General features: G+C 36.8%; 1 protein-coding gene across 3 annotated transcripts in view; it reads left to right on the plus strand.

Moving 5' to 3' along the window:
• Positions 1 to 13,724, plus strand: part of LOC115216466 (ankyrin repeat domain-containing protein 29-like) — a 145,179-nt gene that overhangs the window by 127,547 nt on the left and 3,908 nt on the right. For all 3 annotated transcript variants that reach the window (XM_029785828.2, XM_029785829.2, XM_029785827.2), the window contains exons 4-7: positions 5,636 to 5,734; positions 7,893 to 8,090; positions 9,814 to 9,912; positions 12,371 to 12,466. In XM_029785828.2, the coding sequence (XP_029641688.1) occupies positions 5,636 to 5,734; positions 7,893 to 8,090; positions 9,814 to 9,912; positions 12,371 to 12,466 (492 nt within the window). The remainder of the gene's footprint in view (positions 1 to 5,635; positions 5,735 to 7,892; positions 8,091 to 9,813; positions 9,913 to 12,370; positions 12,467 to 13,724) is intronic.

The following is a 13,724-nucleotide window of genomic DNA, read 5'->3' on the forward strand; positions in this document are numbered from 1 at the left end:
TCTTCTACTGAGGCCTGGGTTGACCAAGAGCTTGTGAGTGGAATTGGTTGATGGGAACTGAAAGCAGCCCATCACACACACACACACACATGTATGTATATATATATAGTTCTGTGAAAAACATGTCTGACCATGGGGAAATATTACATTTCTTGGAAATAAGCGAGAGTTAGCAACAGGAAGGATATCCAGCTGTAGAAAATCTGCTTTAATAAATTCTGTCTGACCCATGCAAGCTTGGAAAAGTAGATGTTAAATGATGATGACAATAATATCTGCTGTGAGAATGTAAGTGTGTGTGTGTGTGTTATTTATTTCATTAAATCCCTCAAAATTCTTAACTATTTTCAAAAATCAACCGAAACTAAGTGCATTTAATTTTAGCTAAGAACACAAAAAGTCTTAATGTTACACATCCAACTGCTTTAACTCAACATATTTCTTGCTTATAATGGCCTCTGCTCTCCAGAACTGGCTGAGCTCATGTAGTCTCAACTCAGGCATTCCCATCTCCCTTTTTTCCTCTCTTATTACACTTACTGTGCACCCTCACTCCGTGACAATGGTCCTTTGGAATTCCTTCCCTGCTCATGTCTTTTGACTTATGAAATTTCAAGGGGATCATTTATAGCATTATCAATCTCACCAGTCTAAGAAGGCCTGCAGAGGTCTTTGGCACTACCCTTTTTCTCCAGAGCCAACAAGTGAGAAAAATAAATCTGTGCAGATCTTTTGCTACAGTGCAACATTATACGTCTTTCACAAGCTTCATACAGTTTGCTTTTTTTGCAGAGAGAGAGGGGGAAGTGGGGCAAAGAGTGGAGGGGGGAAAGAGAGGTCTTTTGTTGTTAACAAGAATAGCAACTCAACTCCTGAACTTCTTCCAACCTTTTCTTGTTCTTGCTAATTTTTTCCTACAACCATGCAAACGTAAATACATGTGTGTGTGTGTGTGCGTGTGTGTATATTCACACTTGCACACATGCACACACACACATACACATGCACACACATACACATGCATGCATACACACACATACACACATACACACACACAAGCACATGCATGCACACACATACACACGTACATACATACGAGCCAATGAAAGATCTTTTGTGCATTCACTTAACCGGATAGAAATAACAGTCAAATTTCCCTCAGGTCATCTTTAAAAAGAGGATACATTAGATAAGCTGTACACCCATCCAACCCATACCAGCATGGAGTATGGACATTAAATGATGATGGTAGATACCCCCTCAAAAAGTGGGATGATCCCAACAAGACGCCTTTGCTATACATGTCTTCTAGATTAGGCTTGACCTGAAGATAAATAACAGTAGCAACAACAACGTACACATCAACACACACACACACACACACACATGTACAGTGAGAGAGAGAGAAAGAGAGAGAGAGAGGAGGGAGAGAGAAAATGAACAGAACATCAAATGTCTGTGTTTTTTGGTTTCTGTTTGGTTGTACATTATCAGTCCCATTAGTGAATAATTAACCAAATTGATTTCAGAACAACAGGAAATGGGGAGTTATGATGTTAATGACTTTTTAAGATAATAAAAGATTGTTTGTCGATGTAACAACAATAATTTGCTGTTTATAATTTTTCCTTTTGTTTCCTAAATACCAACAGTAATAGAGTTTGACAGATCTTATTGATAGTGTAATGCAATATTAATTACATAGCACATGGTTTGTCAATACAGGTCAAAATAGAACGAAATTCAGAGCCAAGAATACAACAAGAATGCAGGAGTTTAAAACACAGCAGAAAAACTAAAAATAAAAAAAATCTTTATTTCCGATAATCAACCAAGGCAAAGTTTATGTGTGTTTGTGAAAATGTACATCGAAAAGTCAATTAGATAATTCATATTGTAGAAATAAATATTTCAAAATATGTTTTTTTTTTATGTTGTAAAGTCAAATATGAGTTTGTGATCAGCAGCAACAAATGAACGTAAATAGTTTGTGTTTTAAACTAGTAGGAGCTGGTTTTAGTTGAGAAATTAATTTGGTTAAAGAGAGAGAGAGAGAATCAGATAGCTTAGTCATAATTGCAAACATTAGAAAAGGAGACATGTCTGATGTCAAGTGAGATAAAAGAAGAAAGATGGCAGTGAATTTTCACCTTCCTTAAGTCAAATCTAGGCTCCACATGCAACAAGCTTCTGAATTGATAAAATTTCTGATAGCTAAAATAACACACATAAAAATGGATCTAATGTGATCATGTGTTCTGGTTAACATACAAAAGACAAGGGCTCACAGACTACTTGTTTTACCTAAAATTTCTGATTAGTTAAAAAAAAACCATATGTGGATGAAGTGGCTATAGCCTTCTTAATTTTAAAAATGTCAAAATAAGTAGATGTGAATGTCTATTTAAAATTTCTTCATTGAATAACTTTTCAGTGATTTGTAACAATCCAGTAAGGGTTATGAAGAGTTGTGGGACATTTTGTGTGTGTGAATAATTCCTCCCCTTATGCACACACCCATAACACTAACTTCTGACAGAGAGGTTGTAATATAGATACTGTTAGGGTTGAATTTTAAGTGAGTTTGAAAGGTCTAAGATTACTTTCTTCATGTAGACAGGTATAGAATTACTGGGTTCTGTAGAGGGATGTAGAATTATTGAGTTATGTTGTGAAAAAAATCAAGTTATAGGCATGTGAAGAGAGATGTATAATTATTGGTATATGTAGGCAATGTGGAATGATTGGTGTACATAGAGAGATATAGAATTGATTTGTATGTAGAAAGATATATTGGGTTGTCAGACGAGTTCATATTTTACAACTCAGCCAACATCATCTGGTTGGGAAACTTGCCCATGCCAGATATCCCAATCAAACAATGCAGCATGAACCTCTGGCTTGGATTTTAGTCACATTGGTCTTTCACTAGCTGAAATATCTCATCTGCACAAATCACGACTATAAATGAAAGCAGTGGTTTGCTAACTGAATTGGCCATTGAAACTTTATTATTTGTTCATCTGCCGAGCATCTGGTCTATATTTATCATTGATTCGATAAGTTCATTTGCTGAAAAATCCACATCCTGCTGCATCACATGATATTAACGTAACCAGGCTTGGGTAGTTACATGCTATCTAACTCATGGCCAGGAGGACCCTGGCAGGTGTCATTACTCTGGGTCAGAGGAGACCTAGGAACAATAGGAACTAAGAGGTGGTTCTACTCTTGTCAAAAGTCCTGAAACTCCTGAACCAAAGACCCACTACTGGATACAGGTTAAAGTCATATCCAGGATTTGGCACTCCATTGTCATATGTCTCAAAAGAGGTAAATAGATTCAAATTTCAAAAATGATAAACAAAAGCTGTAAAGGAAGAATAGAACTAAAAAAAGACAAAGAAAAAAAACCCATAAAAGACTATCATAAAAATATTTCTTTGTGATAACATTGGAAAGGATTAAAATGAATGGGAAAAAACAAACATGAATTATTGATGTATGTAGACATATGCAGAATTATTGGGTTACACACACACACACACACATGCACATGCATGTGCACACAACACACATATAAGTAAGTACATAGGTGCTAAACAAGGTGGGAAAATAGTACTTGAATTCCAAAGGTAGACTAAAATACTCTTTTATTAAAGCCGAAAAACTTCACAAACTGTGAAGTGATTTTTGGCTTTGATGAAATAATGTAGAGAGGTATAGGTTTAACCCTTTAGTGTTCAGATTATTCAATCAAACATAATGCCTGTTGATTCCCATTGATTTGAATTAATCATGCATTATCTCATATGTTCAAGATCTTGATGGTGTAATTACTTAATGTAGAATAACATTGTAGGGTAGGTGTGAGAGCCTGGATCTGGTCAGTATGAACATAAAACAGATTAACTATTTTTGGCCGGATATGGCCGGTTTAAATACTAAAGGGTTAATGTCTAAGTAAGTATGAGAAGGACTAATATTTTGAAAATGTAAGCAGATATTTAATATAATGCAGATTTATACAGTTCTATATTTAAGAGATGAGGAATGTAATGTAAATAATGTAAATAATCCAGGTTTGTTGAATACTAAGTAAAGCAAATGTCATTATCGAATATTTATATAATTTATATGTAACTCACATCATCTGTGCATTTTCTGTGTAAATACCTACCATCAGATATCAATATAAGGTTTGTAATATTATTTATTCATAAGGATGATAAAGTAATTACTAATGAAGGGGTCAATTGAATCAGCTGTTCTTGTCCTTCAAACTATCTTAGAATTCATCCCCTGAAATTAAAAAAAACTTCAATATCTGTAAAGTTGCAAGTTGAGTTGCTTTGTACTTAGAACAAAATTAGTTGCTAGGCAAGGGAGAAGGAATTGAATGTGATGACATTAGCGGCTACTTAAGGAATGGTAGATGTTAAGTTTGACAAGAAAAGTACTAAATTCTATAATTTCTTCATAACAGTAATGCATGTTTATAAATAGCAAGTTCAGACATTGTGTGTGGGCCCACTCTCTCTCTCTCTCTCTCTCTCTCTCTCTCTCTCTCTCTCTCTCTCTCTCTCTCTCTCTCTCACACACACACACACACACACACACACTCATGCACACACAAAGACTGTCATCCATGCATGCATACGCATGCACACAGACACACTCATGTTTCTGCCTGTGACTAGAAAAATCCGAATGAAGTTAAATTGTTGAATTGTTGACTTAATAGTTAAGACTTTAAACTAGGCAAGGGCAATAAGTGTGCCATTCAGAAAGTCCTGCATACTGCAGGTTACCCATGACTGCTTTAAACCCTACAACTGCCCTTGAATAAAAAAAAAAAAAGCACATAACACTGCTTGCTTCATTTTTTACTCAACTTCACAGTTGAATAGTCAGTAGCAGGAAGAGCAACCAATTGTAATGTGAACTTCTACAATCAAACCATCGATGGAGCTACTGTGTTGCTCAGCTTGCTGCAAATATCAACCAAATCTTCCTCAAATCACACCCTTCTAATCTTCTTGAGGGTGTCTCTGATTTTTAAACAAGGCCCTTTGCATTAAAGTGTTAATATTCAAATTTCACCCTTCCATCATGATTTTATATAAGAACCTTTTGTGATGTTATGTTCCAAGTACTAACTTAATAAGTTTTGATTATTTAAAAAAATTAATTAAAGCACATTTACAGTGTATTCAAGAAAGTGCATTCTGAAATGTATTCATGAAACACCAAGTTGTTCTATTACCTGTGATCCCAGACAAACTCTGCTGTGGCAAGAAATACAAATAAGGATATCATCCAAGATCAACCATAGCAACAGTAATGGTGGTGCTCCAGCATGGCCACAGCCCATAGATTGGAGATGGTAAAAAATTGTATTTCATAAGAAATATATCCATGAAAGACTTTAAAATATAAAGACATGTTTGAAGGTTTAGCCTAAGATAAACTATGACTGCAAAAAACATCACAGCCAGAACATTTTTAATCATAGACTTGCTGGATCAACTTGCTTGAATCACAACAATTGCTCCATTCTCACCATGCAAAAATGGTAAATTGCTTAAAATAAATAATGCTCTTTTCTGATCCTTTTATTTTCATTTATTTTCAGACTGGCACCTGTGCTTTGTTTTTTGCTGCTCAAGGTGGTTTCTTGGATATTGTGAAAGTCTTACTGGAAAGTGGTGCACCAGTAGATTTGGCTAGTTTTGTAAGTATTTTTTGTTTTATAGATCATATTTATATGGATAGCCATGGCAGAATAGTCTGGTGTTGTGTCATGTGGTAATGTATGGTGGAAAGTTCTAGATGGTACAACCTGAATTTAATTTCTATGCTGTTTGTTTCAATTCTAAGTTTTGTTTTATGGCTTAGGCAGGAGGAATGAACTAAGCTAGGAGGAATGGACCTTAGATCTTTGCCCATCACACTCTCAGACTGGTGAAAATGATGCCACTGAAGCCTAACCTGAACATCTGCAGATCAATATCCACAAAACAAACAGGGGTGGAGACCAGGTGTCTGACCCAGATGCTTGAAACAATGTAAATTTTGATAAAAGCACTCAAAATCTTGATTCCTGGTGGTTATGTTAAACTAAGCAGCATGTTGGGACTGCTATCCTAAGAAGCAATGAATGAGAACTGCTTTTTAGTAAGGCACTAAAGTTCTTTCCTACATGTGTGGGCAGAAAAGCAGGTAAAGAAAGAAGAGAAGAGAAAACAGTTTGTTAAGGAATACTAAATGTATAGGAAATCAATATTTTGAACTGAAATTGTCAACCTGAAATAATTTATTGGTATGGAGACGCAATGGTCCAGTGGTTAGGGCAGTGGACTCATGGTCAGAGGATCGCGGCTTTGATTCCCAGACCAGGTGTTGTGTGTGTTTATTGAGCGAAAACACCTAAAGCTCCACGAGGCTCTGGCAGGGGTTGGTGGCAACCCCTGTTGTACTCTTTCGCCCCAACTTTCTCTCATTCTTTCTTCCTGTTTTTTGAGTAACGTTGCGATGGACTGGCGTCCCGTCCAGCTGGGGGCAACACATATGCCGTAGAAACCAGGAAACCGGGCCCATGAGCCTGGCTAGGCTTGAAAAGGGCGCATAAATAAAAATAAATGAAATTCAACAATGATCAAATCTCTTTAAACAAGAATAATAATATTTTATTCATGAAGATGTAGGTATGGCTGTATGATTCAGAAGTTTGCTTCCTAACTGTGGGGTTTCAGGTTCAGTCCCACTCTACAGAACATTGGACAAGGTCAACTTTTCCCTTCATCCTTCTGAGGGTTGGTAAAATATGTACCAGCTGATTACATCAACTCCAGTTGATGTAATTGATTATCCCTCTCTCCGAAATTTCAGGCCTTATGCTTATAGTAGTAGTAGTAGTAGTAGTAATTATAATAATACTTTCTACTATAGGCACAAGGCCTGAAATTTGTGGGGAGGGGGATTGTTGATTACGTCGACCCCAGTACTTGAATGGTACTTAATTTATCGACCCCAAAAGGATGAAAGGCAAAGTTGACCTCAGCAGAATTTGAATTCAGAATGTAGCAACAGCTGAAATACCATTGAACCTTTCACCCGATGTGCTAATGATTCTGTCAGCTCACCACCCTTAATAATAATAATAATAATAATAATAATAATAATAATAATAATCCTTTTTTTACTATAGGCACAAGGCCTGAAATTTGGGGAATGGGGATAGTCGATTACATCAACCCCAGTGCTCAACTGGTACTTAATATATTGACCCCGAAAGGATGAAAGGCAAAGTTGATCTCGGTGGAATTTGAACTCAGAATGTGGTGACAGATGAAATGCCGCAAAGTATTTTGCCTGGCATGCTAATGATTCTGCCAGCTTGCCCCCTTAATAATAATAATAATGATGACGATGACGACAATGATGACAACTGTGACGACGAGGAGGAGGAGAAGAAGAAGAAGAATGATTTCAAATTTTGGCCTGCAATTTTAGGGTATGGGATAAGTCAATTACATCAACCCCAGTGCATAACTAGTACTTATTTTATCGACCCCGAAAAATGAAAGGCAGAGTCAGTTTTGATGGAATCTGAACTCATAATGTAAAGGTGGACAAAATGTTATGCATTTTGCCCAGCATGGTAACATTTCTGCTGCATTAATAATAATAATAATGATGATGATAATAACGATAGTAATTATTATAATAATCCTTTCTACCATAGGCACAAAGCCTGAAATTTTGGTGGTGGTTTATTTTATTGGATATTTGCCATATAGAATGTCCATTCTCCCATTGCACAGGATATTTTTGTAGGTTGACTTACTCTACATTTTTGTTTCTTTTTCTTTTTTAAATTCCAATTTCAGGATGGTGGTACCCCTCTGTTTGTTGCTTGCCAATGTAACCACTTAGATGTTGTTGAAGAATTATTATTGAGAGGAGCTGATATCCATGCACAGATGGTTGATGGCGCCACCTCTTTATTTATAGCTGCTCAAAATGGTCACGTAAAAATGTTGAAATATTTGTTATCGAAAGGGGCCGATGTAAATATAAAACGAAAGGTATTTATATTTATCTATTTGTTTATTTTATATCATGTTTTGTGATAACCTATAACCATCAATGGTTATAGGTTTTCAACAAGTCAACCACAGGTCCACTACCATAATGAGAGTGACCTGGGGACCATCATCAACATCCTTTAATGCCCTTTTTCCATGATGGCATGGGTTGGATGGTTTGACAGGAGGTGTCCAGCCAGAGAGCTGAACCAGGCTCCAATTGTCTGTTTTGGCTTGGTTTCTATGGCTGGATGCCTTTCCTAATCCCAACCACTTTACAGAGTGTACTGGGTGTTTTACATGGCACTGGCACAGGTGCTATTATGTGGGGCTGGCATGGGTGCTTCTTATGTGGAGCCAGCACAGGTGCTTTCTATGTGGCACCAGCACAGGGCTGTTGCATGCCAATCCTCTTCAGCAGGTGGTGGGGTGACATTAACACTTCTGCTGCTCACCCTGCTGAAGAAAATCTGTGAAAATAAGGCAAATACTATGGGCTGTTTTAGTTCGAAAGTGCCAATCCATCAGTTTCCTCACTGATGTTTACATCTTTCATTGAAATACATCAGCAAAAAACATACTCTCTCTCTCTCTCTCTTACACACACACACACTCACACATCATTTCCACATACCAAATTTGTCTCACAAAGCTATGATCAGCCTGGGACGAGTAGAAGACACCCATGGTACCATACATGGGTTAAAACTCAAAACTACATGGTTGTAAAGTAAATGCTTTAACTGCACAAGCATGCCTGCATATAACAGAGAGAGAGAGAGAGAGAGAGAGAGAAGAGAGAGAGAGAGAGAGAAGAGAGAGAGAGAGAGAGAGAGAGAGAGAGAGAGAGAGAGAGAGAGAGAGAGAGAGAGAGAGAGAGAGATCAGAAGTGAGTGAATAAGCAAAAACAAAATATAAACTTTTTACATTGACAGTCAGTCTCATATGTTGACTCAGGACTTCAGCTGTTGATAGTGGATCAAATAACTTGATTCAGCTGGGGTAGGATTCATACGCCCATTGTGAGTCAGGTTTTGAACCCAGGATGCAGTATGACAGAACCAAAAGCTTCCTATTAAAACTTCAGTGAGCTTATCATCTGAATAGCTTTCTTCTGATTATAGTCGAGTATATTAATAATTGTGGAGGCACATGGCCTAGTGGCTAGAGCAGCAGACTTGTGGTTGAGAGATTGCTGGTTCGAATCTCAGACCGGGCGTTGTGTGTGTTTATGAGTGAAACACCTAAGCTCCACACATCTCTGGTAGAAGGCAATGGTGAACTTCTGCTGACTCTTTCGCCACAACTTTCTCTCACTCTTTCCTCTTGCATTTAGCAGCTCACCTGTGACAGACCAGCGTCCTGTCCAGGTGGGGAACCTATACACCAATGAAACTGAGAAACCAGCCCTTATGAGCCAGACATGGCTTGAAAAGGAACAAATAACAACAATATGTTAGTAATTGAAGATAACACATCTTAGAAATCAATCAGGGAATACATGAAATATTTAGAGAGTTATCATATATACTCTGAGTTATAAGTATTTCTCAAGTTTCAAGCTAAAACTTAGATTCTTCATGTGACATCAGAAGATGTTACAAACCTTAACTAAAAACTATGTGTGTATTGTGTGTGTGTATGAAATAGTTAAATAGTTTTAATTGTCTCATGTTAAACTTCTATTTGAGTGTGTAAATAATAGCTATCTTCTTTTTTTTAGGACCAAGCCAGTCCATTATGGATTGCATCTCAGATGGGACATGCAATGATTGCCCGAGAACTGCTTGAAAATGGAGCCGAGATTGATTCCACCCGAGAGGTAATGAGACACCATAAAATTTCAGTTTCAACACTGTTGATTAATCTCTTAATAATGGCTTATATTGGGTTGTCTGGAAAGTTTGTGCCGATTTATAGTAGCTTACCTTTTGACTTATTTTAGAACATGGTTGACTCTGTAAAATAGGATTTGACTACAGCTCCATTTAGAGCATAGTTTAAGCTGTCTTTTTGTGGAAGAACATTTATGTTTCTATAACATGTGTTAATTCTGTAACCCTTTAAAATGGAAGATAAGAAACTTCATTTTCGGCACTCGATGCTTTGGGAACCAGACAAAAATTGCTGCAGCTCCGCTGGGATGTGTTACCCCACCCTCCATATTCACCAGATATTGCTCCTTTGTATTTCCACTTATTCAGGTCTCTGCAGAATAGTCTTAATGGTAAAAATTTCAATTCTTTGGATGACGTAAAAAGATACCTTGATGAATTCTTTGCCATGAAACCACCTCAATTCTGGGAAGAGGGTATTTTCAAGGTAAAGGAAAGGTGGAAATGCATTGTGCAACAAAATGGTTCATATTTGGTTGATTAAAAATGTAATGGCAAGTATTTATTGACCTTTTTCTTTCCTTTAAAAATCAGCACAGACTTTCCGGACAACCTTATATTTGTTATGGTAAAGGTAATTTTATGCACATTTTCTATTAAATTTAATTTGTTAATTACTTATCTATCAACTCAGGGCTGTGGAAGAAAACACTTCTTTGAAATGCTGCATAGTGAAATTGCAACTGGAACCACAGTTTTATGAAGTGAACTTCTAAACCACACTACTGCATTAATATACAGGGTGTGCAAGATATCTGAGGACAGATTTATGTTTATAAAGAAACAGATATATAATAACAGATAATAACTTTATTTATCAAAAAATGCTTTGAGCATAAAAATAAACCTTCTTTTCTATAATGTTATTCAATAAAGCCACCTTCAGCTCCAACAACTGCTTCTATATGAGATCTAAATCATCTACATGCTCGAATCAAGTGGTCCTGGTTCATTTTGGACATTACTCTGACTATGGCAACTTTCAAACAATCTTTGGTGTTATGGGCATGTTCATAAACCTCTCTCTCAACTATGCTCCACATGTAATAGTCCAATGAATTGAGATCTAGGGAATTAGGCCAAATGTTAGAGGTTATGTGATCATGAAAATTTTCAGCCGTCCATTCCTGTGTTACTAGAGCCATGTGTAATAGTGCAGAGTCTTACTGAAACACATATGGCCTTCCGTTACATACACAGTCTATCCAGGGCTTAACAATTATTTCCAGGACCTCAATGTAGGTGGCAGAGTTAAGTCTAAGGCCTTGTGGAAAGAAGTAAGGCAGCATCACATGTCCTTCATTGCTGACAACCCCTAAAACCATGATAGTTGCTGGAAATTTTGTATCCATAGCACTTGGAACTTTAGAAGGATCTGCATATAACCATCTGTCATTTCTTCTGTTAACTTTTTGATCTTGGTTGAAGTTTTTCTTGTTTGTGAAAAACCAAATCAAATCTTCTTCTGCTGGATTTTTCAGTTTGTCTAAGAACCTTTTAGATCTCATGTAGTCATTTTCTTTTGCTTTTTTTGCCAAATTGACCTTTCCTCATTATATAAGACTTATATCTGATGTCTTCATGGACAACATTTCTGACTGTTCCTTCTGGCACAAGGAGATCTTTTGCAATTGATCTCATGGACTTTCTGAGATTGTAATCAATGATCTGTTGAACAACCAACTAGAACTTTATAATATAATCTTATGGAAAATGTTGTGAACATAATCAAAGTTATCAGCATTTGTTATGATACAAAAGGACCCTAACACTACATAATCATCAACAGATATAAATATTATCGCTATGCACCTTGTAACTAAGCATGGTGTCAGTCTTAATGTCACAACATCTGTTGACATCATGTCTTATCACTGATGCAACCCCTATGTTGTTGTTCAAGCAGCCCAACTTTTTTCAAATTGCATCCAACTGCTTTAATTAAAAAGGAAGGATGAAACATTAGTCCATGTACTTCTAAACAGAGTATGTCTGCAAAAAAAAAAAAAAAATATGAAAGAGGATGGTGACGGCTGGGATATTTTTGATTTGCTCAATCGGGGCTGACCTGGGTTAAACATCAACAAGCACAGCAGCGGTATCATTATTGTCAGTAGTTTGTCACCTTTACCATTTAGCATTTAAACCATCCTTATTCAATCGAAATATTCTACATGTTTTATGTTCAAACTGGTCAGATCCAGCCTCCCACACCTATCCTAAAAACAATCAATCAATCATCTAACTCTCAAAGCTCTAAGATAAGGCATGATTAATTCAAAACAATGAGAATAAATAAGGATTACATTTCACAGAGTAATCTACATGCTGAAGGGTCTATGCTTCATGACTTCACATTATAATTGAAATTTCTTATATTTTCAGGATGGAGCAACCCCATTGTTTAAGGCATGCCATAAAGGTCACCTTGATGTTATTGAAGAACTATTGAAGAATAATTGTAACCTTGGACTTTTACCTGTAAGTTTCTGTTTCCTATCTGGTCACTGTTTCTTTCAACATTAGTCTTCTAACCCTCTTTGTTTTTCTTTGCTATTTTAATAATCTGGATGCTTTGGTTAAAAAATGAGCTGGGGATGAATATTTCTGTCTTCATTCACCATATGCATTTATAAAAAGGGGGATATGGTTAGTTAGTTAACTTGACCCCAGTATATAGCTGGTGCTTGTTTATTTTGGCAACTTTACAGTTCAGCACCCACTTTTACTGAATGCATTTTTACAAATATCTTTCCTGCTTGCTGTTTTGCAAAAACCAAAACCAAAAGGCATCTTTTAAGGCCCTCATGCTTTCCGAAATCCGCCGAAACTACACCAAATTGTCCCCCTTCCATACTCATACACATGTGTATGTCATGTCATGACTCATGCACTGTTCTTTTCCTGACGCTTGTACATTACCCTATGTACCATACATACACTTTAGATGAGTTGTAGTGCACCTGAGCACTGTACACAATGTTTTATTATTATTATATTATTATATTATTAAAAGGAGAAAAAAATCTTACTAGTTTATGTTAATAAAAGCTAATTTTGCACCATGATTTATTATCCATATTTCCATATACTATTTCATACAGTAGGTGCTGCTTTTTAAGGTATTTATGTGGATTAGTATCTGCTATGTTAAATTTTTATGGAAATTACTTCAGAAGGCAGCAATATATTTTGCTATTTAGCTACCATGCTGTGAATCCTTTTCCCACTGAATATGAGGGAGGTAATGCTAACAACATCAACTTCTCTGCCTTCCAAAAACCATAGATATTTACTTTGTTATATCATTGATATCATGTGGTGCAGTGGTTAGGGTGTTGCACTCATGATTGCTAGATCATGGGTTCAATTTCTGGATTGGGAATCATGTTGTGTTCTTGAGCAAAACACTTCTTTTCATGTTGCTCTAGCGCTGTGTGGGGACCAGCATGCCAAAGAATAGACCCGTTTTCTCTGTGTGCTGTGAAGGGTGACCAAAAGTGGTTGGGGTGGGCTTTGCACTCTGACCTTGTAAAACCCTCACCAGCGATGACTACCCAAACAAACCCATGGGTTAAAGGGCTGTTGTCTGAATGGTGCAGAGATATCATCTGCCAAGAATAGTAGGGAATCACCATCAAATGGTGGATGCAGCAGCACACTTACAGTGCATGACCCCGTACTACTACTACTACTACTACTACTACTACTACTACTATTACTACTACCACCACCACCA

This window comes from Octopus sinensis, linkage group LG10, assembly GCF_006345805.1.
Source record: "Octopus sinensis linkage group LG10, ASM634580v1, whole genome shotgun sequence".
NCBI lineage: Eukaryota > Metazoa > Mollusca > Cephalopoda > Octopoda > Octopodidae > Octopus > Octopus sinensis.